The 22783-nt window shown below is 36.0% G+C and overlaps 1 protein-coding gene across 3 annotated transcripts in view; it reads left to right on the top strand.

Moving 5' to 3' along the window:
* CSMD3 (CUB and Sushi multiple domains 3) overlaps positions 1 to 22783 on the top strand; it is a 1080105-nt gene that overhangs the window by 638962 nt on the left and 418360 nt on the right. For all 3 annotated transcript variants that reach the window (XM_060035246.1, XM_060035245.1, XM_060035244.1), the window contains 2 exons: positions 791 to 985; positions 17777 to 17915. In XM_060035246.1, the coding sequence (XP_059891229.1) occupies positions 791 to 985; positions 17777 to 17915 (334 nt within the window). The remainder of the gene's footprint in view (positions 1 to 790; positions 986 to 17776; positions 17916 to 22783) is intronic.

Below are 22783 nucleotides of genomic sequence, written 5' to 3'. Positions count from 1 at the left end.
TAAATAAATATTAAAAATATATATGTTGTGAAGAAAAATTTAAAGCCAGACCAGGGGATCCATTTCAATACTGTCTCTATGATCTGAGGCAAGCTACTTAACTTTTTCTGAATCTCACATTACTCTTTAGAGTAAATGGCTATACTTTGCTCATCAGGCTATTCTAAATGTTAAGTGAGGTGACAATATATCTTTAGATATATCTAGGCTCCTATCACAGTGCCTAGAACATGGTGTTTGCAAAAGAATTACCTCTTTTCCCTTTTCCTGGATGGCAAAGACTAAATGATATATGGAAAATTATAGAGAAATTGTAAGACTTTCATAACTAGATTGAAACATTTCACTTTAATACTCACTGTGAGACGATCTCTTCGTTCCAAACAATGAATCACAAGAAAAATTTTCAAAGGGGCCTAGTCAACCTGCTCTGTATCAGCCTGCTCTGTATTCACATTAATTGGAATTCTGTCCAGCTTATACTGGATATTTTTGCTTAGATAAGGCAAATGATTTCAAGAAATGAGCAGAAACAATTCTATTTTGAAGTTTTGTAATTGTAGAGTGTAGTTCACATTTTAAAGCAACCACATCCATTACACATCAGAGAGAAAAAGGTATGGTCAGAGGAGAGCCTCTCTCTCTCTCTCTCTTTTTTTTTTTTTAAATAAAGGCTTTTCTAGACATGAGCATAACCATTTTAAAAATCATTTTTTCTCATCCCCAATACACAAGGGTCTGTCTCATACTGCTAGTTTGTGTGTTTTTCTCTTTTTTTGCTGTTCTCAAGCATTTGGACATAATGAGTGTCCTGATCCTGGAATACCAATCAATGCAAGGCGGTTTGGGGACAACTTTCAATTAGGAAGTTCGATTTCAGTTATTTGTGAAGAAGGATTTATTAAAACCCAGGGAACAGAAACAATTACGTGTATTCTTATGGATGGAAAAGTGATGTGGAGTGGACCAATTCCAAAATGTGGAGGTAAGTTCAATGGTCAGTGCAAAATACAATTCCATCGTAACTATGCACTAGAAACCATAACAGGAAATTCATTGTTCTACCAGGACTCTTGTAATCTTAAAATATCATTTAGCGTTATACTTTAGACATATAGTATGTAGTTAAATTACACTTTTAATATTTATTTTTTATTTTTATTATTTTAATTTTTAGAAATCTTTTAGAAGCTCCCTTTAAAAGGAGCTCTTATTAAAAGATACACATTAATAAACAGTAGATATTGGTTGCATGTGTAGAGTACCTTTAATATATTTCATAGTTACAGCTGAGTATATTTTATAGTTTCCAGTCATATTTTTCTTGGTCTTTTAACTATTCATGGTATAAATTGAATTTATTTTTTAAAAAGCATTAACTATTATTAATCATAATAAATAAATTTATGCTAAAGCACCCATTATTTAAAATGTATAATTTTGGTAGGCATAATTCACTGAACATTTTTTTTTTCAATTTTGATTTGCCCAATGAAATGCAGTCAAGAAAGTTCAGGACAAAATATATGTGTGTTTTATGTATCTATATATACATATACAATGTTTGGAAGTACCTATATATCTTTGAATATATATAGTCGCATAAAGTCACAAATTATATTGGTAAGAAGGAAGGATGATCATCTTAAAGCTAAAACATATCAAGTATATAGCGTTTCAATATAGAATCTATAAGAGCGTTGAGGGGGGTTTATTTAGGATTGTCACAGTAGGAAGTAACATTCTGAATTCTATTTTTCTCCTACTCTAAGGTTACACATCCATTTTATTTAAAAATATATAAAAGGACTTTTACTAAGACAGATGAACTAGGGCCATTAAACACCCTTTAGTAGGTCACCATGTAGTGATTAGGTGACAATTTTAAGTGGTTTCTTCTTTTTCTTGCTTTCCCAATTATTCTTGTTAGCTGTGCCCAAACTGACATTAGAACCTTTGTTTTCTCAATTTCTAGCTGGTGAATTGAGAATATTTAATATATACTTTCCAAAACATTTGTTTTCTCAATTTCTAGCTGGTAAATTGGGAATATTTAATATATAACAGACAATTGAATAATACAGCTATTACTTATAAATGTTGAGTTTCATTGAATTGAACATTTTCATAATATCTCATGATGAAGTAATCCAGACCATGCAATTAAGTTTTCCTCTTAGTCCCTTCAATTAGCATCTCCCTCCTCTTCTAATCACCTTCTCATTTGTAACATCAGGGGGCTGAACTAGATGACTTCACTGTTCTTTTCCAAACCTCAAATATTATGGGCTTAGTAGGGGTTACCCTGACAATGGCTATGACTATGCTATTATGTCTAAAAAAACATAATGGAGTTGCACAATACAGGACTAAAATAAAAAGAGAAGAATGGAAGTAGTGTTAAATTTTTTCCATCATAATTTGCCCTGGAGCTCATTTGTTCTTTTAACCATAGTTCCTGACCTAGACTTGGGGAATCAGTCAGGAAAGCCTACATTAGTATTTGAAGGAAAAGTAGGAGATAAAAGTTTGTTTCAGGCAGAAGACATAGTACTGGTTCAATGTGACTGGAGTGAAGGATAGAGGGACAGGGTTTGATGAATACAGAGACCTCTGAAGAATGAAATGCTTTGTAAAGAGTGCTAAGCAGATTAGAAATTATCCTATGGCAACAGGAAGCCACGTTAGTTTGGAAGTGACATGACCTGAGCCTCTCCCTCCCCTGCACTGGGAGTTGTTTACAGTTTCAGTGGACAGGCAGAGACTACCTCCAGATAATTGAATCTCATTGGATTCTCACTTGCCTAACTTGGGTGTTGGTTTAGGAGCTGCTTGGTGCCTAGCTGCATGGGGTGGTGAGAATAATGAGGTTGACATCAACGAATCATTTGATGAATTGCTGCTTTATTTGAGAGAGCAATTTCAGTGAGATTTTTCACCATGAAAAATGAATGGTGTTTAACTTTTAAAAATAAGTGAAACAAAATATTCAGAACTAAGTTGGCACAGGCCAGTAGGCCTTTCAGACATCCTAAAGAGAACTGTATAAAGGAGAAGAATATTTTTTTCTTCATATGTGAGTGGAATTACATGCAGTTGGCTGGCTCACCTGCCAATTTCTGGATCCAACACGAGGTAGGAACATCACCAAGGATAAGGCTGGAGCCAGGGAAGGCAGAATGGTAGTGGGCTGGAAGCGATCGTACAGTGGCACTTGCCAGATTACCTGCCACATCCCAGGCTGTGTTTTGATCCAGGTCCACCCAATAAAGCAGACTGATTTCAGCTCCTGTATAACTAACTCTGGTGGGTTTCATTTCTAAGACTCTGATTAAGGTTTGTAAAGATTTCCTTTAGTTTTGCCTGAATTCTACTTAGGTACTAATGAGAAGAGCCTGAGACTAGCTGAGGAAAGCTTGTTTTTCTCTTCCTGTTTTCTTTTTTTTCCTTCTTTTTTTTTTTAATCACACCACTTCCTCCCCCATTCCCCAAGCTGCCACACAGCCACTCCAACTTACACAAAGAATTATGTCTGGAAGCTCTCTCTGCCTATAATCTTTGTTCTTTAGACCTTCCATATTTTGACAGAAAAGTTTTGCTTATTATTTATTATAGTTTTTCTTTTGGGGCTTTCTCACAGCTTCCAATATATGCTTAATATTTTAGCTAAAACTTTTTTATTATCATCGTATTAAACACTTTATATAGTGAAGTATGTACATGTTTATGTATTCTCATTAATACAAATAACTTTCTACTTTTATTTTCTTCACACAAAAAACTCCAAAATCAAATGTATTGTTAAAAATTGCTAATATGCATGGATTGCTGTGTGTTAAAATTAGAAAACAGAAAGAATTTGTTTTAATCAGAATTTATAGAGCAAAGGAAGTCACTATAAAATGTTTTGATAAGAAAACCCAGGGCTTCAACTTACTTAAAGATTGCCTTCTCCCCACAACTCCTCTCTGTCACAGTAGTGTAGAAGTTTAGGCATATTGGCAAATTAGTGGTCCACCCACATCAACCAGTCTTCAACCCTAAAACTGTGGAAAATCTTTGAGAAAAGTGAAAAGAAACTTTTTGTCAGCCATAGGCCTTGAATAAGAATTCTTCAAACCAAAAGGGAGAAATGAAATCACATATGTTTCAGTTCTGTGATCCCATAGCTGAACTTAGATTTATTTTGGATAGCTTAAATACAATTGTTAACAGAATTGGGTTATACATTTTATTCATTGACCTGAAGTTCAACACTGATACATTAGCTAAGGATAGATTTAGGCTATCTTTGTGAAAATTTGAACCTTTTTCTTTAGAATGGGGTGATCGAATTTCCTCATGAGGAAGAAAGATTTGATGCTTTATAAAGTCTTGTGATCTTTCAGTTTTGCTAATTGAAAACAAAATACATTAATTTTTATAATTAGCATTGAAACCATTCACTTTGAATTCAATTTAGTAACTCAATTTAGTAACAATAAATGACTCTTTCACCCACACCTAGACAGTAGCCTGAATATAACTGGCTCTATCTAGGGCCAATCTCTGCATAGTGACTTCAAAGACATCCTAAAACCATGAAGAATAGTGTGAATGGTTATCATAGGTCTCCTTTAATGGGCTGACACAGGTATTTTCATGATTTTCTACCTAGAAATCTTCCTAAAAATCTTCTTCCTCTCTCTCCACCAAAGCTTCCCACTCATAGCAACTGCATAAACACTCTCCTTCTCTTCTGCTGTAGTCCCCTCACATTCATTCTTCACACAGCCCAAGCGCCTTATTGGGCTCCTTGTGAGTGTCCTCCGTAAATTCAGCCCTCAGGAAGTGCAATTTTCTTATAAGAATCTTTCCCCTTGGAATCCCTTCTTTCTTCACTTATTTTCCTTCTTTTTATGTGATCAGAATTCCTTTCAGGGACCTCTGAGGGCATTGCCAGGTTCACCCACATGTATCCTTCAAAGTTGCTTCTATCAGCCTTGGTTCTAGGAAATTTGGAATAGGGAGGGAAGGGACAACCTTAAGTACATTTGGATTTATTTCTCACTTCACCTGTGTGTGTGTGTGTGTGTGTGTGTGTGTGTGTGTGTGTGTGTGTCTCCTGAAACACAGGTAAGATGGTGCATTTACTCATTTTTCTCAAAGGACTAGTGGGGTACTAGATTTTCTTTACTGCACCAAGCAATGCAAACTGGAGTCAGCCCTTACCCACAAATCCTGGAATCTTTTTCTCACACAGTAAAATCCCATAGGATTTCTAGTCACTGGACTATTCCTTGTGACTAATACTGCTACATAGAAGGCAACATTTAAGGTATAATATTTGACCCACTCAGAGAGGTTTCCTTAGTGGCTTTAGGAAACCTACTGGTCTCTGCCCACCTATTTTCTTCCTGTCCAAGGGCTAGCTCCAAAGGATTGAGACATACCTGCCTTATTGTCCATACCTCAAGTGATCTGAGCATCATTATTTGGCCTTCTGTCTTCATTGTCTCTTTTTACCATTTATTGTTTAAAGTCTATTTTGTCTGAGACCTTCTTTCTTGAGTACAACCATCATTAACTTATTTTTCTCAGCTTTGATTCACTTTATCAGATGCACGAGACCCTTTGTAGTGGGGAACGAGTCTATGGTTAGATGGTAAATTGGCTTTAAGTCTGCTCTGTCATGAACTTTTTACAAGTGCTTCTGGTCCTATCTTTTGTTTGTACCTTTTCCTAGCTATCTTGTTTTTAAATATAGCTGTGAGTTTACTGCATATCCAGAACATATTGTTCCAGCACGTGCACTCAGCTCAAATTCATCTGGATACTTATGTCCTCTAGTTTGGTGAAGCCAACTGCCATAAAATGGAGGTTTTGATGGATCTGAGTCCACTAATAGATCCAAATGCCCAATGTCATAACCTCAGATGCTTATAAGAGCTAGACGGTAACAGAAATAAATTACATGAGCTGAATAAAACAGGCTATCTCACAAGCAGTGAGCACTGTTATCTAGAGTTTTCTGTTTTAAAAAGCAGGACAATTGGACATACATTATTTTCTGTCTCTGTTGCAGTCATATAAGGAAACTGTTCCTGGATATGAGGATTTATTATTCATTGGTGAATGTCATTATAAAAAAAAATGCTACCTAATTATACTCATGTAGACTGAAGGATGAGAAGGATTTATTTGCAGACCAAAAATGAAAGTGGGAAAAAAAAAAAATGAGAGTTGGGTTAAAATGTATTCATTATTTCTTTATAAAATCTGAAATACATGCCATCTACATTTTAAAATCAAATGTTCCTTAATAAAGTTATAAAATTATTTAACTGTTCATGAAAAATGTTGGGCGAATCTAAAAGTTGTATATTTTATTAAATTTCATTTTAATAAATATACTACTCAGGATCATTTTAGTCTCTCTTCCTGGTTTCTCTTCATTTCTATGATCTCTGTTTGTATGTGTTCCAGAGCTAGGTCTTGAATATTTTCTTTATTTCCACTCACTCTATTCATACTTTTCATCCAGTTTCCAGCTTTAAATAACACCTATGTGTTGATGGCTCTCAAATTTACATTCTTCTACTTCTCTGTCCTGAAGTCCAGACTCATCTATTCAACTTCCTCCTCAATATCTCCACTTAGATGTTTAATAGGCATCTCAAACTTAGCCTGTCCAAAACTGATCAGATCCCCCCAGTCACTCCAAACCTGATACTGTCACAGACTTTCTCTATCATCATTAATAGCACTCCATTCTTCCAGTAATTCAGGCGAAAACTCTTGGGAGTAATTCCTGACTCCTTTCTTTCTATCACAACCATACACAATCCATCAGAAAAATCTGTTAGCTCTACCTTGAATACCTATATTCAAAACCCATCTACTTCTCACTTCCTTAACTGTTGACATCCTTGTCCCAGCAACCATCATCTCTGGCCTAGATTACTGCAGCAGTCTTGTAACTGGTCTCATTGCTTCTGCCCTTTCTCCTATTCAGTTCTGTAGAAATGGTTTGTTATTCAGTTTACCCATGCCCACCACTTAGTTTCTTCATAGTTATTTCTCTTATGGGACTCAGAAGGCCCTGATACGTATATACTATCTGCTTCTCTCCTCCTTTTTACCTGGCTCCTTGTCTCCCATGCCCTCTTCACTGTAGCTAGCAATGCCCTCTTTGATCTAAAGCAATCCCCTCAATAAAAATGGAAATAGAATGTTGGCCTTCTGGATTACATGGTCGTGTTCTTGAATATAATTAGGATGTAATACATTCATTGAACTGCTTTATAGATAAAGAGGGTTATATTTAATAAAATACATTGGAAGACTTGGGTGAATGCTATTGGCTCAAAGTGGTTGATTTAATTAAGATGCTGAGTTAAAACTAACTGAAAGAAAGTTTTCCTTCCTTGTGAAGATTTATAATAATTTCTAATATTGTTATCATTGTAGCTTCCCTGAGAAGAAAAACAGTGAAAGCAAAATGCATGACTAACAAGGTATACAGGCAAAATTTCCTGTTACTTTGGGAATGACAACTTATACCATACCAGCTAAGGAGAAAAATGTTGCAGTATCCCTGTCCATAAAAAATTGAGGTCCAGATACCTCCTTTATGGCTTATTAAGTGGGTTCTAACTGACTCATTTCTCTCAATCATAACCTCAGATATCCCACTCCCAGTTTATATAAGCAGCAAAAGAAAAGTGAGGGAAATTGAGATCTATATCTATCTATCTACCTACCTACCTACCTACCTAAACTGTTGGAGTCAAAAGTTGTTCATCTTTTCCTTTATCTCCCCATAGGAAGGAGGATGTTAGTCTCCTCTTCAAGCCAAGTTAAGGAGAAGGACTCTAAAAGAATCCCTCATAAGGGAATGTAGTTGCCTGTGAAAAAGAGGAACTAGAATCGCCAGGTGGATATCTGATTATACAGTGTACTTGCTGATCTGCCTTCTATGTTGAATGAACAAGAGAAAGAAAATTGATCAAAACTGGCAGATTAAAGAGAGGGAAAGCTGGCTAGTTGAAATCATTTAGCAAGTCAATGATGTGAGCTTCCTCTGCATCAAATGAATACCAAAGAAGGTACCCTGGCTTAGCCACTAGGTAAAAGAAACTCAACAACCAGACACCATAGGATGTACTGTCAGGGGTGAAAGCAGGGAGGTAACTGGAAAAGGTTGATCTCTCTTCTATCAGGAAATTTCCTAATAGAAGTGAGAAGCCACCCTTCTAATTCTTGGCCTTTACAAAGAACTCATTTATTATCCTTATGGAAAGAGCAAAACATTTTCCATATCTGACAAATAGAAAATCTCAGGGACCAGTTAGAGTTAGTGAGGAAACAGCAACAGTCAGGAGAGGACTGTGACAGCACACTTTTCCTCATTTTAGCCCTAACACCCCACAGGAAAAAGGACCTAAAGGGAAGAGGAAGGGGACATGCTGAGAAAGGATACAGCATCTTCTCTGCTCCAACTGCTGAAGCGAATGGAGGAATGAATCAGCAAGTGCTGGTCATCCATCAGCACCCTCCTCCCCATCCTCCAAGGTGCTCAAAGATGCACCTTGGGTGGGTAGGTTTAGGAAATAAGACAGAATTTTAAATTGGATTGGACCAAGTTTTTTAATACTGTAAGTGATGAGAATTTTCAAGGATGTGCCCAACACTTCTTTAAGGAGAGGGAGATTTGTCAGTGCATGTTTGAAGGCAGTAATTAAGAAAGAAGGGAGGGAGGGAGGGAGGGAGGAAGGAAGGAAGGAAGGAAAGAAAGAGAAAGAAAGAAAAGAAAAGAAAGAAAGAAAGAGAAAAGAGAGAAAGAAACAAACCAATTTCTGTTTTCATTCCACTGATTTCAGAATATTCCATAAAATGCCTACTCAAGCAAGAACTTCCTTGCCCTCAGTAGAGAACTCCTTGCATAACTATGGCTTAAGTTCCTTTTTACTGTAATGGGATATCTTAGAGAATTCCTTGAGTGAATAGGATGGGACTAGGGTCCCTGGAGTACTGTTTGACAGCAAGGCTGGACTTGCATGCCAATGAACTTCCCCTTTGAGGATAAGGACTTTTCTCTTGAATCTCAGCCTCAAAGGGAAGGAAATCCTTCTCATTCACAGACGTTGCACTCTCTGGAGGGAGTTCGTTTGAGGGAGCAATTAGAGTAACAGTCTGATGCATAGATCAGAATATATTGTGGTTCTCATAGAGAGAATGTGTGTTCACACACATATACCTATTCATGTCTAATAATAGACTTCTCTTTTAGTTGCATATTAAGGTAGCATTAAATTCCTAGAGGACTACCATAGAGAAAACTAATAGCACTCTGCAGGGTTTTGTTCCTAATTTCTGTGGAGCTGGGTAGGGGAAGGGTAGAAGGGGTTATAGAAATGGAAAGAGGTTCAGAGCTGTGATTGCTTGTCTGCATTTCTGGCACTTTAATCCCTATGTTTCTGACTTTCTCTTTTTATCCAAGAGAGAGAGGCAACTTGTTTCCCATAATTTTCTTTGAAACATCATCCAGTGTGTTGAGGTTAGACAGAGCAGGTGATTACTTACCACACCTATAACCAACCATAAAGCAAGTTTAAAAATTAAAAAAAAAAAAAAGAAAGAAATGGAACATTCATTGTTCATAATCCCCAAGATCAAAACCTAGCTCTTCTTCTGGTCCTCAATTCCCTTCTGAGCACCTAAGTGCCACTTCTCAGATGAAAGAGCACCAAAATTCTGAAGCATTTTTATTCAAAAGAATTTTTGCTGAATACAGTCTGAAACACTTCTGACTCTTCATACATATCTTAAAGCATACTGGGTATTTTGAATTCGTCCATTCTGAAGCAGGAGGGAAGGGGGCAGGGCACAACCTTTGAAAGAATGACATAGCCCGAGGACATGACATAAACTGATTAGGACCAAATGGGTACAAGATGGCGGACAACTCAACTTCCACTAGACATTGAGCCTCAGTATACACTCACTGTAACACATCAGCAAGCTAAATGACACACCCACAGGCACCATGACAGTTCCAAGGCCAACCATAAGGATCAAAAAGTGGGCGGTGGCCCAATTCCTGGAAATCTCCTCCCCTTCCTGAAATAGCTGGAATACTCCTCCCACTCATTAGCTTATGAAATTACCCACCCCTATAAAAACTGACAACCCCATACCCTGGTGCCTTTCTCATTCTGAGATGACCCACACTCTCTCTGTGGAGTGTGTTTCTCTCTAAATAAATCCACTTCTTACCTATCACTTTGTCTCGCACTAAATTCTTTCTATGATGAGACATCAAGAACCTGAGCTTCATTAAGTCCTGAAACCAGGTGTGTGATCTCAGTTGGAAGACTGTGGGTTTTGGCCGGGTTCAAGTCCCAGCTACGTGAGTGCAAGTCCCAATCAGGTTTTTGGCCAGCTTTGAGTCTTGGATGTGTGGGTTCAAGCCCCAATCAGGCTTTTGGCTGGGTTTGAGTCCCAGCATGTGGGTTCAAGTCCCAATCTGAGGTGCATGGTTTCAATTCTACTCAAAGTAACACAGAAATGAGTCATCACTCCAATGAAAATTATTTATAACAGACTTTCTTCAGGCCTTAGAAAAATGAAACAGGATAGATGAACTATTTCTACTTTACCATTTATGCTTTGTTTTCATTATTTAAAATGGGGAGAAGTTAGAGGCAACAATCTGTATTTCACTAACAGATGGAAATTACCTCTTTATCCCAGGAACCTGAGTGATTATCCAGGAGCATCTTGGAGCTACAGACTAGCCATATCCTCTTAGATTTTGTCAGCTTGGTCTGTGGTCCAAGAGCTATAAAATGACCTGAGGGATTGGAGTGGAGTGAGGGTTTTGTTAACAATGCCCTCTGGGTCCTACCTTATAATTACTAGAAGTGTGTTCTGGGAATCTGCATTTTAACAAGTTTTTAATCTAAACTCACCTCTAGGTATCCGCAAATGTTTGAAAGTAACCACTGCATGAAACCAAAAGTTCCTCTCCTCATTTTCCACTAACTATATGCTTCAGAAACAAAAAACTACTTGATTTTCCCTCATACATTAGTATTGTTGTCAAACCTAAGTTTGTGTGCCCGATGCACAGCAAGGCCAAACAAACCGAAAGTCAGAGTTTGGAGCAGAGAAAGGTTTATTGTAAGGCCAAGCAAGGAGAATGGGCAGCTCATGCTCAAAAGACCCCCAACTACCTGATGGTTTTCAGGGAAGAGTTTTTAAAGGCAAAATTTGGAGTGAGAGCTGCAGGGTGTGTGACTTTCTTCTGATTGGTTGGTGGTGAGGTAACAGGATGGTATTCCAGGAATCTTGTGCTCAGCCTGGTTACCATCTTGCACCTGGGAGGAGGCCTTAGTTCCAGTAGAAGAACTCAAAGATGCATTGTTATGTATACCACTTGGAGAGGAACCAGGACCATGCTTTACTGCTGCACTATTGTTTCTTGACTGCTTTTCCCTTGTGTCTCCATCTCTTCACTTCCCAGACTAATAACTCTTTGAATCTGCCCTTTGGAACTCAGGGAAAGTCTAGGAGGCTGAAGCTATTTTCCTACAAACAAGGAATTGGGTATATGGAGAAGCTTTTGTACCGGGGAGGGCACCACAGCATACTGCTTGGTTTCAGTATTTCTCACTTTATTCTTTCTCTGCTCTTTCTGTCCCTCTACCCCTATCTTCTGTTCATTTTTTTTTTTTAAATCAAACTCACCTCTGACAAAATCTCCTTCAAGAACTCTTTCTTAATGCCCTTGGGATGTCACCTGTCTCTTCCCTACATTTCCAGCCTATCTGGCTCAAGCATATATTTATTCTTCATGTTAGCTGTGCCTGTCTTCCTTGTAGAAACTGTGGGTCTCCTGAGGACAGATATAATGTCATATAGGTTTTTTTAAAAATTTTATCACCTGGCATAGTATCTTATATACATCAAAAGCTAAATAATTTTTTGAATTAATAAATATATGAATAATAAATAAATTAATGTCAGGGAAGCACTTAAAATTGTGTGGTTAGAATCTCAAATTTACATTAAAAACTTTGGGTTGAATATTCTATCCCCCTAACTATCCATTTGTCTTCATTAAACCTATTTTAAGGAGAATAGATATGCTTAAATAAATATCTCTCTTGGAAAATTAATCCAATACATCTATCATGGAAGTCGTTTCTAACTTGGAATTTGAAGATTTGAATTTGAATCTCACCTCTGCTACTACGCAGATCTGTGTTTCTCATCAAGTCATATGTTTGATAATTTTTTTCCTTACCTGCAAAACTGGCATAAAAAAGAAACAAGCATTTTTATGCTACAAGCTTATTAAAGTAATTAAGTTAAGTAATGTATATAAAATCATACTCTAAACTGGAAAGCATTATGACTGTCTTAGTTGGCATAGCAGAAATGCCCAGCTGTTTACCTTTAAGCTCTTACCCCATTCATTATACAGAGTTGTAGGTAGGAAATAGCTCTCCAGCTGAGGGACTTCATTTCACAGCCTCCTTTGAAGTTAGGTATGGCCAAGTGAGTAAGTGGAAGTAATGTAAATAACGTCCAAGCTGTGGTCCATAAAAAGCATATACAGAGTAGTCCTCTATTCTCTGTTTCCTTTCCTGCCAGCTAAAATGGAAATGACTTCCATGGAAACCTAGAAAATCACCTGCTGAAAATGGCTGAGGCTTTGTCATCCTGGGTCTTAAGAGACTAGAAGGAGCATCACTGTTTTGCTGATAGGCACGCTTCATTGTACTGTTACATGAGTGTATCAAAGAAAAATTTCACCAGAGTTAAACAGGCAAGGAAGACTTTTTTCAAGACTATTGCAATAAGGAGGAGTGATTGAATTCAAATGCACTGAGGGAAGGTTTGTAAGGGCTGAGATGAGCTAGTGGTAAAGTAATGGAGGAAGTTGGGTGACGGGTTGAGAGTCTTAAAGAAGCCTGTTTAAAGTTTAGTCAAGATGAAGGCCATTTTGGTCAAGTGAAAAATAAACTACTGTGTTAAGCTACTAAACTTTAGGTATTTATTTATTTTACCAGCTACAATCATCTGAATTCACACACAGTTAGGAGAGAGGAAGACCCAAACAGAAATAGTCCATCCCAGCCTTGCCCCATTGTTGTGTTATAATGCATAATGGTCAGTACCTACTTAAATTGTATTAAATTAAAGTATTTTTTCAAAGGTTACATCTTAAACCTCTTTTATTTTCTTCTCTAAGTATTCACCTTAATCTTTCACTTATATTGAAGTCTTAACATCAGCCTATGTTGAAAATGACACGTAGTATAACTAAAAGCTCCAGATTCTATTTTCTGTTGTTTCTTGTGATATTTCACAGACCTTTTAGCCTCAGTATTGAATCTTATTAGCTTTCCATATAAAATTCCTTCCTGTTTTGTGTTTCCTATTTTGGTGAATGGAATTGTCTTCCATAATGTTGTACATGCCAGGGGCCCAGTGACCAGTTTAGACTCCTTCATCTTGCTCTCTCATTGCATGTAATCAATAAATGCTTTTGAGTCTGTCTCCTAAATATCTCCGTATTTAGCCCTTTCCTGTTACCACCATATATCAGAATCTGATTATACCTTCCTAGATAATTGTGACAGTCTCCTAATTGATTGCATCAACTCCAGGTACTCTGCTTCTAGTTCATTGTACCTGTAACTTTCATTTAAATGAAAATTGTATTATTTGTCTATATATGTTTATGTAGCCTTTGTCTACAATTTTTTTTAACATCTTTATTGGAGTATAATTGCTTTACAATGGTGTGTTAGTTTCTGCTGTATCACAAAGTGAATCAGCTATACGTATACATATATCCCCATATCCCCTCCCTCTTGCGTCTCCCTTCCACCCTCCCTATCCCACCCCTTGTCTACAATTTTTCATTTTTCTATGGTTCACTTTCCTTAATATAGCATATCAGGTCCTTTTTTTTTTTTTTTTTGGCCCACACTGCATGGCATGTGGGATCCTAATTCCCTGACCAGGGATTGAACCCATGCCCTCCGCAGCGGAAGCATGGTTTCTTAACAACTAGACCACCAGGGAAGTCCCATTAGGTCCTTTTCTACTCTTCTTCCTTCATCTCTCATCACTTCTTGGTTCCCTAAAAAAGGTAACTGGCATTACTCAAAAACATGCTAATTCAGCATTCTGCTCTTAAGCACATGCTGTTTCTTCCGTTTACAATATCCTCTCTCTCTTTTTCTCCTGGTGAATTCTGACTCATCCTTGAAGACTCAAATTAAATAGAATCTCTTCTGTGAAGCCTTAATTCCTGTCCTCTTCCAGACCCCTTGTCCCATGGACATATCTTTCTTATATAATTTATGACATTATTACCTTTTATGATTATGTTTCTGTGTTTTGCACATGGGCAGTGTGGTAAAAGGAAAAAGAATACCTTAATTGCATTTGTAAAGAAGTTTCTAGAGTCAAATTACCTCTGTTCAAATCCTTGCTAGCTGATGTGCAAATTATTTAAATTTTCTACATATCAATGTTCTTACCTACATATGTGGTTGGATTATTTTGAGTATTACATAAAATAATACAAAGGACTTCTTACATAGTGCCTGGCACCTAGGAAACATTTGATAAATGTTAGAAGTAGTACAAATACCACGTGGGCGCACACTTGACACACAATTGTTTGCTGAATGACTGAAATATGAATGAGTAAATGATGAATGAGTGAATAGGACTTGAAAATAAATCCCTGTATCTTGATCTCCATTCTGTTTTCCATATGTTCCAAGTTTCCTTTGTTCAGTCAAAGATACTGTCTTTTACAGAAGTCTTTCTTAAACTACAGAATGTTTATACTTGGAGGTACACAAGCTTTTAGGTGTTTTATATATATAAGCATTTATTAAATTTCAATAGGTACATATTTTTAGGCATTATAGAAAAATATAACTAATACATAAAAGCAATGATTTTACAGATATTTTTGCTTAGGGCAAGTTTAAAGAAATCATTTAAGTTAAAATAAAAGTAAGTCTATTTAAAGAAAATCATTAATTATATAAGCAGTACATGGATGTGGCAAAATTGTAAGGTTTGGGCAATTAACTTTATTGCCTTTCTGTTTGTATTGTTATTCATGTTATAGTTAAGTTTCTCTTTACAAATTCAAATCTTTGTTATTTTTATTACCATTAGTTATTTTAGCTTTCCAAAGCTTTCTCTTTTTCCTTTTTCTCTTGAACGTTTTCTTTACACTTGGTGTCCCCTTATTTTGTCCTGCACTTTGTCCCCTCCATGTTCTGTTGCTGTTGCTCCACCTTGGCTTTTCTATGAACATCCTCCTGCCATGTGGCTGCTAGTCACTGTGATCATGAGGCTTTTCTCGACTGATCTGCACTTAGCATCTGTTTCTTCGCTTAGGTTTCACACTCTCTTGGGGAGGCTGTCTCCATACTTTTGAGATAATAATTTTGTAAAGTTCCAACCCTATGTGTCAGAGAAAGAAGCCAGTTCAGAATTTAGTATGTTAATTAGGAGAAGACTCACTTTGTAGCAGGGTCACTATTTGGGAAAGTCCTTTCAGGAAACAAACAGTCACCACATCTTTATGCTACTCCTTTCCTTTAAAGCTCCTTCCTAACTCTGCCTCTCTAACATGTTGGACTGAGGGACCAGCTGAAATGCTTCTGGGTACTCTACCTTTTAATCTTTAATGGCCCATTACTCAATTGCTAATTTTATGACTGATTACCTCTTTCAATCATGATTAGACTGAAGTGCACAGATACTTTCCTAGAACAATTTGAGTTGATAACATATTGGGATTTTTCTATATTTACAGGACCTTCACTCACCAAAATACTTTACTCTGTCTTTTAAAATATGGTAGTTTAAATGACTGTTATGCACATAATTTTATTTTTGAAATACATAATAACCCTACAGGAAACCTAATTATGAGTCATCATAGCAAGGAAGAGTAAATAATCCTCATCAAAATGGTCTCCTTTGAAAGCTTTTTAAGAAACAAAATCAAATTCTACTAAGGAAGAAAATTTAGTTTTATATGAAAGCTCTTTCTCATACAAATAACAAATTTTGGCAATTTCACAGAAAATATTTTTCTCAAATGGACATTTTGTAGTAATGCTTGATTCCTAGGCCAATTTATTAAATATTTCTTATTTTATTTGGGCTATATCAAATTACTTAAAGAATGAAAAAGTGTAAAAATAGTGTCTAGAACAATAGGTTTTAGAAATTCTGTAAGGTAAAACTGAAATAAACAATTAAACAACAATGACAAAAATATAAACACATGAGATAGAGTTTAAATGGAAAGAATTAAAGAAAATAAAAATATAGCATAGTAAGTCATTGAGAAGGGTCTCTATCTAATGTGTTGAAAAGCCGATATAGTATACATTTGACTATTTTTCTTTCCAAATAATTTTCAATAATTCAAATACTCTTTGCTTCATTCCCCACCCCCCACCCTCCACTTTGTATACCTCCTGAAGGTATAGAACAGGCTAATGTAGCTGGGCTGCGGAGTGAAGGGGAGAAGTTTGGAGTGTAGGCTAGAGTGTAAGGCAATAGCTAGGGTCATTCAGGGCCTTGTTGGTCAACACAGAAAAATGCCATTTAAAAGTGTTTGAGGTTTAAATAATTACTCTGGCCATAGTGTGGAGGATAGTTAGCATGGATGAGGAGAGACCAATTAAGAGGGTCAGTTAGGAGGGTTTATACCAGAGATGAAATTATGGTAATTTAATCTGGTAGCTATAGAGATAGAGAAACAAGACTGGGCTTGAGGATGGATTGGATATGGGAATAAATAGTAAGGATAATGGAAATATGAAAGATGACTACTTCTAACATTCTGGGCTATGCAAATCCATGGATGGTGGTTTCATTTACCAATATTGGAAATAATGGGAGAGGACTGGTTTTGAGGTCCTATTTTGTAAAAACTGACTTGAAAGTGCTTTTGAGGCTTTCAGGTCTTGTGAACTTTAACAAGTTGTTCTTTCAACTTGGTTTATTTCTCTTCAAAATGAGGTGCTTACACTAAATTACCTTATCAGTACCTACTGGGATTAAAATGCTATGATTGTGGTTTCAATTGTGTATGAGTTTAGGGGAAAGCAGAAGATTAAATTCTTGAAATGATAAGCTGAGTTGAATCTGATGTTAAAGGGAGAAGAGATCAAGGTACCTGTCTAGGAAAGCAAATGGTATGATGAAACTGTAAATTGAAGGACATTATTCTGACAGCTGGATTGAAGCAAGAGAGAAATTAGCAGATGGGAAATCAGGGAAGAGACTGAATGAATGAAGGCCTAAAATTGTAATAGGGACTCTGGTAAAAGGAAGATCGAAGTTTTAGACACTGTATAGCATGAATTAACAGTATTTGATACATAAATCAGAAAATAAAAGACAGTAAAACTAACAGCTTATATTTTTTTCAAGTTTTGAAAATGATGGAGACACAAGAACGTATTTAAGGGATATAATTGGGAGACTTGAGTTTATCTGACATGCTGAGTATGTAACTAAGCCATATTTCAAAAAGTAAATTACTTTTTTAGGGAAAATAATCATTCAATAATAGAATGACTGGATGAAATTTTACTTTCAAAAACAATATTAAATAACATTTAATATGTACATGCAAAAATTAATTTTAAAAAATACAGTTAGTACTAAAAATATTTTCTGCAACTTGTTCTAAAATTTGTGTTTTTTCTTGTTCTCTGATTTTATTTTTCAGCTCCATGTGGTGGCCATTTTTCAGCTCCCAGTGGATTGATTCTCTCACCAGGATGGCCAGGATACTATAAAGACTCTCTGAATTGTGAATGGGTGATTGAAGCTGAACCTGGACACTCTATCAAAATTACATTTGAAAGGTCTCTGCAAATATTTTTCTACTTAAAAAAAAATTGTCTAAAAGAATAGTTGAGATTCTGCATTTTACTTTCCATATTAATGTTTAATTTTATTACAGTAGTCAGTTGTTGGACATTGAGTGTTTCAGAATGTTTGCCCCTTTTAACCTTTCAGCCTATTTTCAAGTTAATTTTCTATTTCCTTAATGCTCTATCAGTATGAATGGAATGTGTAAGATGGACCTTTTTTGATTCATATATATGCATACTACTGTGATATGAGCCTATGACCTATAACTTAGTAAGTTTAGTCGTCCTATACTTTGAAGGGCCTGTGGATTCTGTCCTGCTAGATTCCGAAAGGCAAAGGTACTGTAAACATACTTGAATTGATACCGTATTGCAGCCTAAGACATTTGCTTACACATACTACCTATACCTATATACCTACACTTACAGGTCCTTCAGAAAAATGGCTATGTCAAATTAATGTAAATTAATGATTGGTCAGTCAAGTTTTTTTTTCCTTAGGATAATTAGTATTACTGATCAAATAATCTATATCCTAAAAGATTATAATATTGACTATTAAAAATTTAAAAGAATGAATCTTCTGACTTGTGATTGGATCACTATTCTGAAATCCAAATAGAAATATCTATATAATTTTTCAATTATATTGTTGACCCCTCTCATCTCCCAACCTTTTCTTAAAAAAAAAAAGAACTCCTGTAAACATTATAGTAAACATATAAATATATATATAATTTCAGCAAAATTATGCTCTGATGATTGAATTTTATAAATATAACATGATCTTTCCCTGATTAAAGAGTTCCTTCATTGAATTAATCTATTCATGCTAGTGTAAAAACTTGAGAGGAAAACAGATTCTATTTTGACAGATATAAAATATTAAACATTTTACATGAGGTCACTCTGCTTTATTATGACCTACACAACTTTACTATGACTATATTAGTTTGCTAGGGCTGCCATAACAGTGTAACAGACTGAGTGGCTTAAATAACAGAAATTTATTTCCTCATAGATCTAAAGTCTAGAAGTCTGAGATCAAGGTGTCAACAGGGTTGTCTTCTGTGGTTTTAATCATTGGCTAATAGATGGCTGCCCTTTTCCTGTGTCTTCACATAGTCTTCCCTCTGTGTGTGTTTGTTTCCTAATCTCTTATAAGGACACAAGTCATGTTGGGTTAGGGTCCACCCATATAATCTCATTTTACCTTAATTACCTCATTAAAAGACTTTCTCCAAATACAGTCACATTCTGAGGTACTAGGGAGTTAGGACTTCAATGTATAAATTTTAGGGGGACATGATTCAGCCCATAATAATAACCTACACATTAAGAAAATGGTTTTATTTAGAATAATTTGGCAGTTTTTGTTGTGATGTTAAAAACATATTCTTTATTCAGTGGTTGACATAGCCTGTGTTGCCATTGTAATTTTAGAGAAGCTTGAAAAGCATCTTATTTATTCAGAATCAAATCTTTGTCAGATAACATTTTTCCATTAATGTGGGACCCAAATTAACCAACCTTACTGTATTACACAGAATTCTACTTGGTTTGGAGTATACCATGTAACATAATATTACTGGATCATATCATTGAATAATTTAAAAACTTATACTGATTTGTGTCAATAAGACAGAGATTTATAATGTATTTTTAATTTGTTAAATTTAGAGTATCACATTTGAAGGATTAGCATATCTGTCAGGTTATCACAGTTGATCTCATATTTTTTAAAACTGCATGTATTATAAGTTTAAGTACATGATTTTAGTATTTCCAGTTTTGGATTTAACATTATTTTGTATCAGGAGTTATGATGTTAAGTAATTAAAACATCTTATATTTGCATAATTCATAACATTTATATCCATATAATTCTCACTGATCATCATCCTTCAATATCTAAATAAAAAGTTGAGCCCCATCTCAGTTACAAAGGTAAGTCTAGGCCCTGTTTATATTTTCAGAGCTTTCCTGGGGATGCTTTTCTTCACTTCTGACTTTGAATTCCTGCTTTTAGAGTCATCTCTGTTGTGAGATCCAGAGGCTGCTACCCTTTCTCAACTCCTTAGTCTGCTCTTTATTTGGATCACTTGCCTTCATTCTCACAAAAACCTTAGAACAAGGGATAACCAAAGAGGATTATTGCACAATCCAGAATAATTTAAGATTAAATAAACCTTCACTGTCTTAAAATTTTCCTGGTAATTCCCATCACTGGAACGATTGCATCTCTCTCTCCAGTTCCCTCTCCTTAGCCCAGACCCTTCCCCATCTCTATCTAGTCTTTTCCCTATCAGGATCTTCAGCCCTCATTTCCCTACTCCCTAGTCGCCCACTCCAGTATGTAAAGGGTGAGTCTCAAAGTACCTGTTACTTAAGCAGAGCAATTTAGCTATTTGTTGCTCTGAGCTCCCAACTCGGTGATGGATGGGATGATAGGGATGAATTTTGCCTTTCTTTCCAAACATGCAGATTAAGATTTTTTTTCCCCTAAATCAGAAATCAGTTCTACCAAGAATTCACCCTTTCTTCACCTCCCAGATGACTCAAATTGTAGCCAACTTTAAATTTCAAAAAAAAGTTATATTCAATTTAGAAGCATTACATAAGCATAAAATAATATGAGGAAATTGTGTTATTAACAAAGTGCATTATTGTATTAAAAAGCATTCCCTGTTTGAAAATGATAGTCATTAACCATCACTAAATAAATAACCTCTGATATCCTTCAGCCTTAGGTAGGCTATCTATTGATAGAATTGCCTACCTGAGAAGCAGTTAGATTGCAAAGCAATAGTTGTAATTCAGACCACCACACTTGTGAATTTTGATTTTCAACTTTTATTTGAAGTCACTATTTTCTCTGCCCAAAGTTCTTAATATGTATGGCCTATCTCTTGCAACGTGTAGTTACATGGGCCTCTTTGCTATCTTGTTTAGATACCATCAGGTTTCTCCAAAGTGAATTAATGTGCACTGTACAGGCAGTGCTCGAAGTCAGACCATTCCAAATTTACCTTCCATGGGAAAAAATCTTTCCAGCCATTTTTTTTTAAACATCTTTATTGGAGTATAATTGCTTTATGATGGTGTGTTAGTTTCTGCTGTATAACAAAGAAAATCAGCTATATGTATACATATATCCCCATATCCCCTCCCTCTTGCAAATCCCTCCCACCCTCCCTATCCCACCCCTCTAGGTGATCACAAAGCACCAAGCTGATCTCCCTGTGCTATGTAGCTGCTAATTCCCACTAGCTATCTATTTTACATTTGGTATTGTATATATGTCAATGCTACCTGCACAGTTCGTCCCAGGTTACCCTTCCCCTTTCCCGTGACCTCAAGTCCATTTTCTGTGTTTACGTCTTTATTCCTGTCTTGCCCCTAGGTTCATGAGAACAATTTCTTTTCTTTTTTGTTTTTTTTTTAGATTCCATATGTATGGGTTAGCATACGGTATTTGTTTTTCTCTTTCTGACTTACTTCACTCTGTATGACAGTATCTAGGTCCATCCACCTCACTACAAATAACTCTATTTTGTTTCTTTTTATGGCTGAGTAATATTCCATTGTATATATGTGCCATATCTTCTTTATCCATTCATCTGTCAATGGACACCTAGGTTGCTTCCATGTCCTGGCTATTGTAAATAGTGCTGCAATGAACATTGTGGTACATGACTCTTTTTGAATTATTGTTTTCTCAGGGTATATGCCCAGTAGTGGGATTGCTAGGTCGTATGATAGCTATATTTCTAGCTTTTAAGTAACCTCCATACTGTTCGCCACAGTGTCTGTGACAATTGACATTCCTACCCACAGTGCAAGAGGGTTCCCTTTTCTCCACACCCTCTCCAGCATTTATTGTTTCTAGATTTTTTGATGATGGCCATTCTGACAAGTGTGAGGTGATATCTCATTGTAGTTTTGATTTGCATTTCTCTAATGATTAATGATGTTGAGCATTCTTTCATGTGTTTGTTGGCAATCTGTATATCTTCTTTGGAGAAATGTCTATTTAGGTCTTCTGCCCATTTTTGGATTGGGTTGTTTGTGTTTTTGCTGTTGAGCTGCATGAGCTGCTTGTAAATTTTGGAGATTAAACTTTTGTCAGTTGCTTCATTTGCAAATATTTTCTCCCATTCTGAGGGTTGTCTTTTCTTCTTGTTTATGGTTTCCTTTGTTGTGCAAAAGCTTTTAAGTTTCATTAGGTCCCATTTGTTTATTTTTGTTTTTATTTCCATTTCTCTAGGAGGTAGGTCAAAAAGGATCTTGCTGTGATTTATGTGAAAGAGTGTTCTTCGTATGTTTTCCTCTAAGAGTTATATAGTGTCTGCCCCTACATTTAGGTCTTTAATCTATTTCTGAGTTTATTTTTGTGTATGGTGTTAGGGAGTGTTCTAATTTCATTCTTTTACATGCAGCTGTCCAGTTTTCCCAGCACCACTTATTGAAGAGACTGTCTTTTCTCCATTGTATAGTCTTGCCTTCTTTATCAAAGATAAGGTGGCCATATGTACATGGGTTTATCTCTGGGCTTTCCTGTTTTGTTGATCTATATTTCTGTTTTTGTACCAGTACCATCTGTCTTGATTACTGTAGCTTTGTAGTATAGTCTGAATTCAGGGAGTCTGATTCCTCCAACTCCGTTTTTCTTTCTCAGGATTGCTTTGGCTACTCAGGTCTTTTGTGTTTCCATACAAATTGTCAAATATTTTGTTCTAATTGTGTGAAAAATGCCATCGGTAGTTTGGTAGGAATTTCATTGAATCTGTAGATTGCTTTGGGTTGTAGAGTCATTTTCACAGTGTTGATTCTTTCAATCCAAGAACATGGTATATCTC

This window comes from Delphinus delphis, chromosome 17 (genome assembly GCF_949987515.2).
Source record: "Delphinus delphis chromosome 17, mDelDel1.2, whole genome shotgun sequence".
Classification (NCBI taxonomy): Eukaryota; Metazoa; Chordata; class Mammalia; order Artiodactyla; family Delphinidae; genus Delphinus; species Delphinus delphis.
Note: the sequence above shows the minus strand (reverse complement) of the source record. Positions and strands in the feature narration are given on the sequence as shown.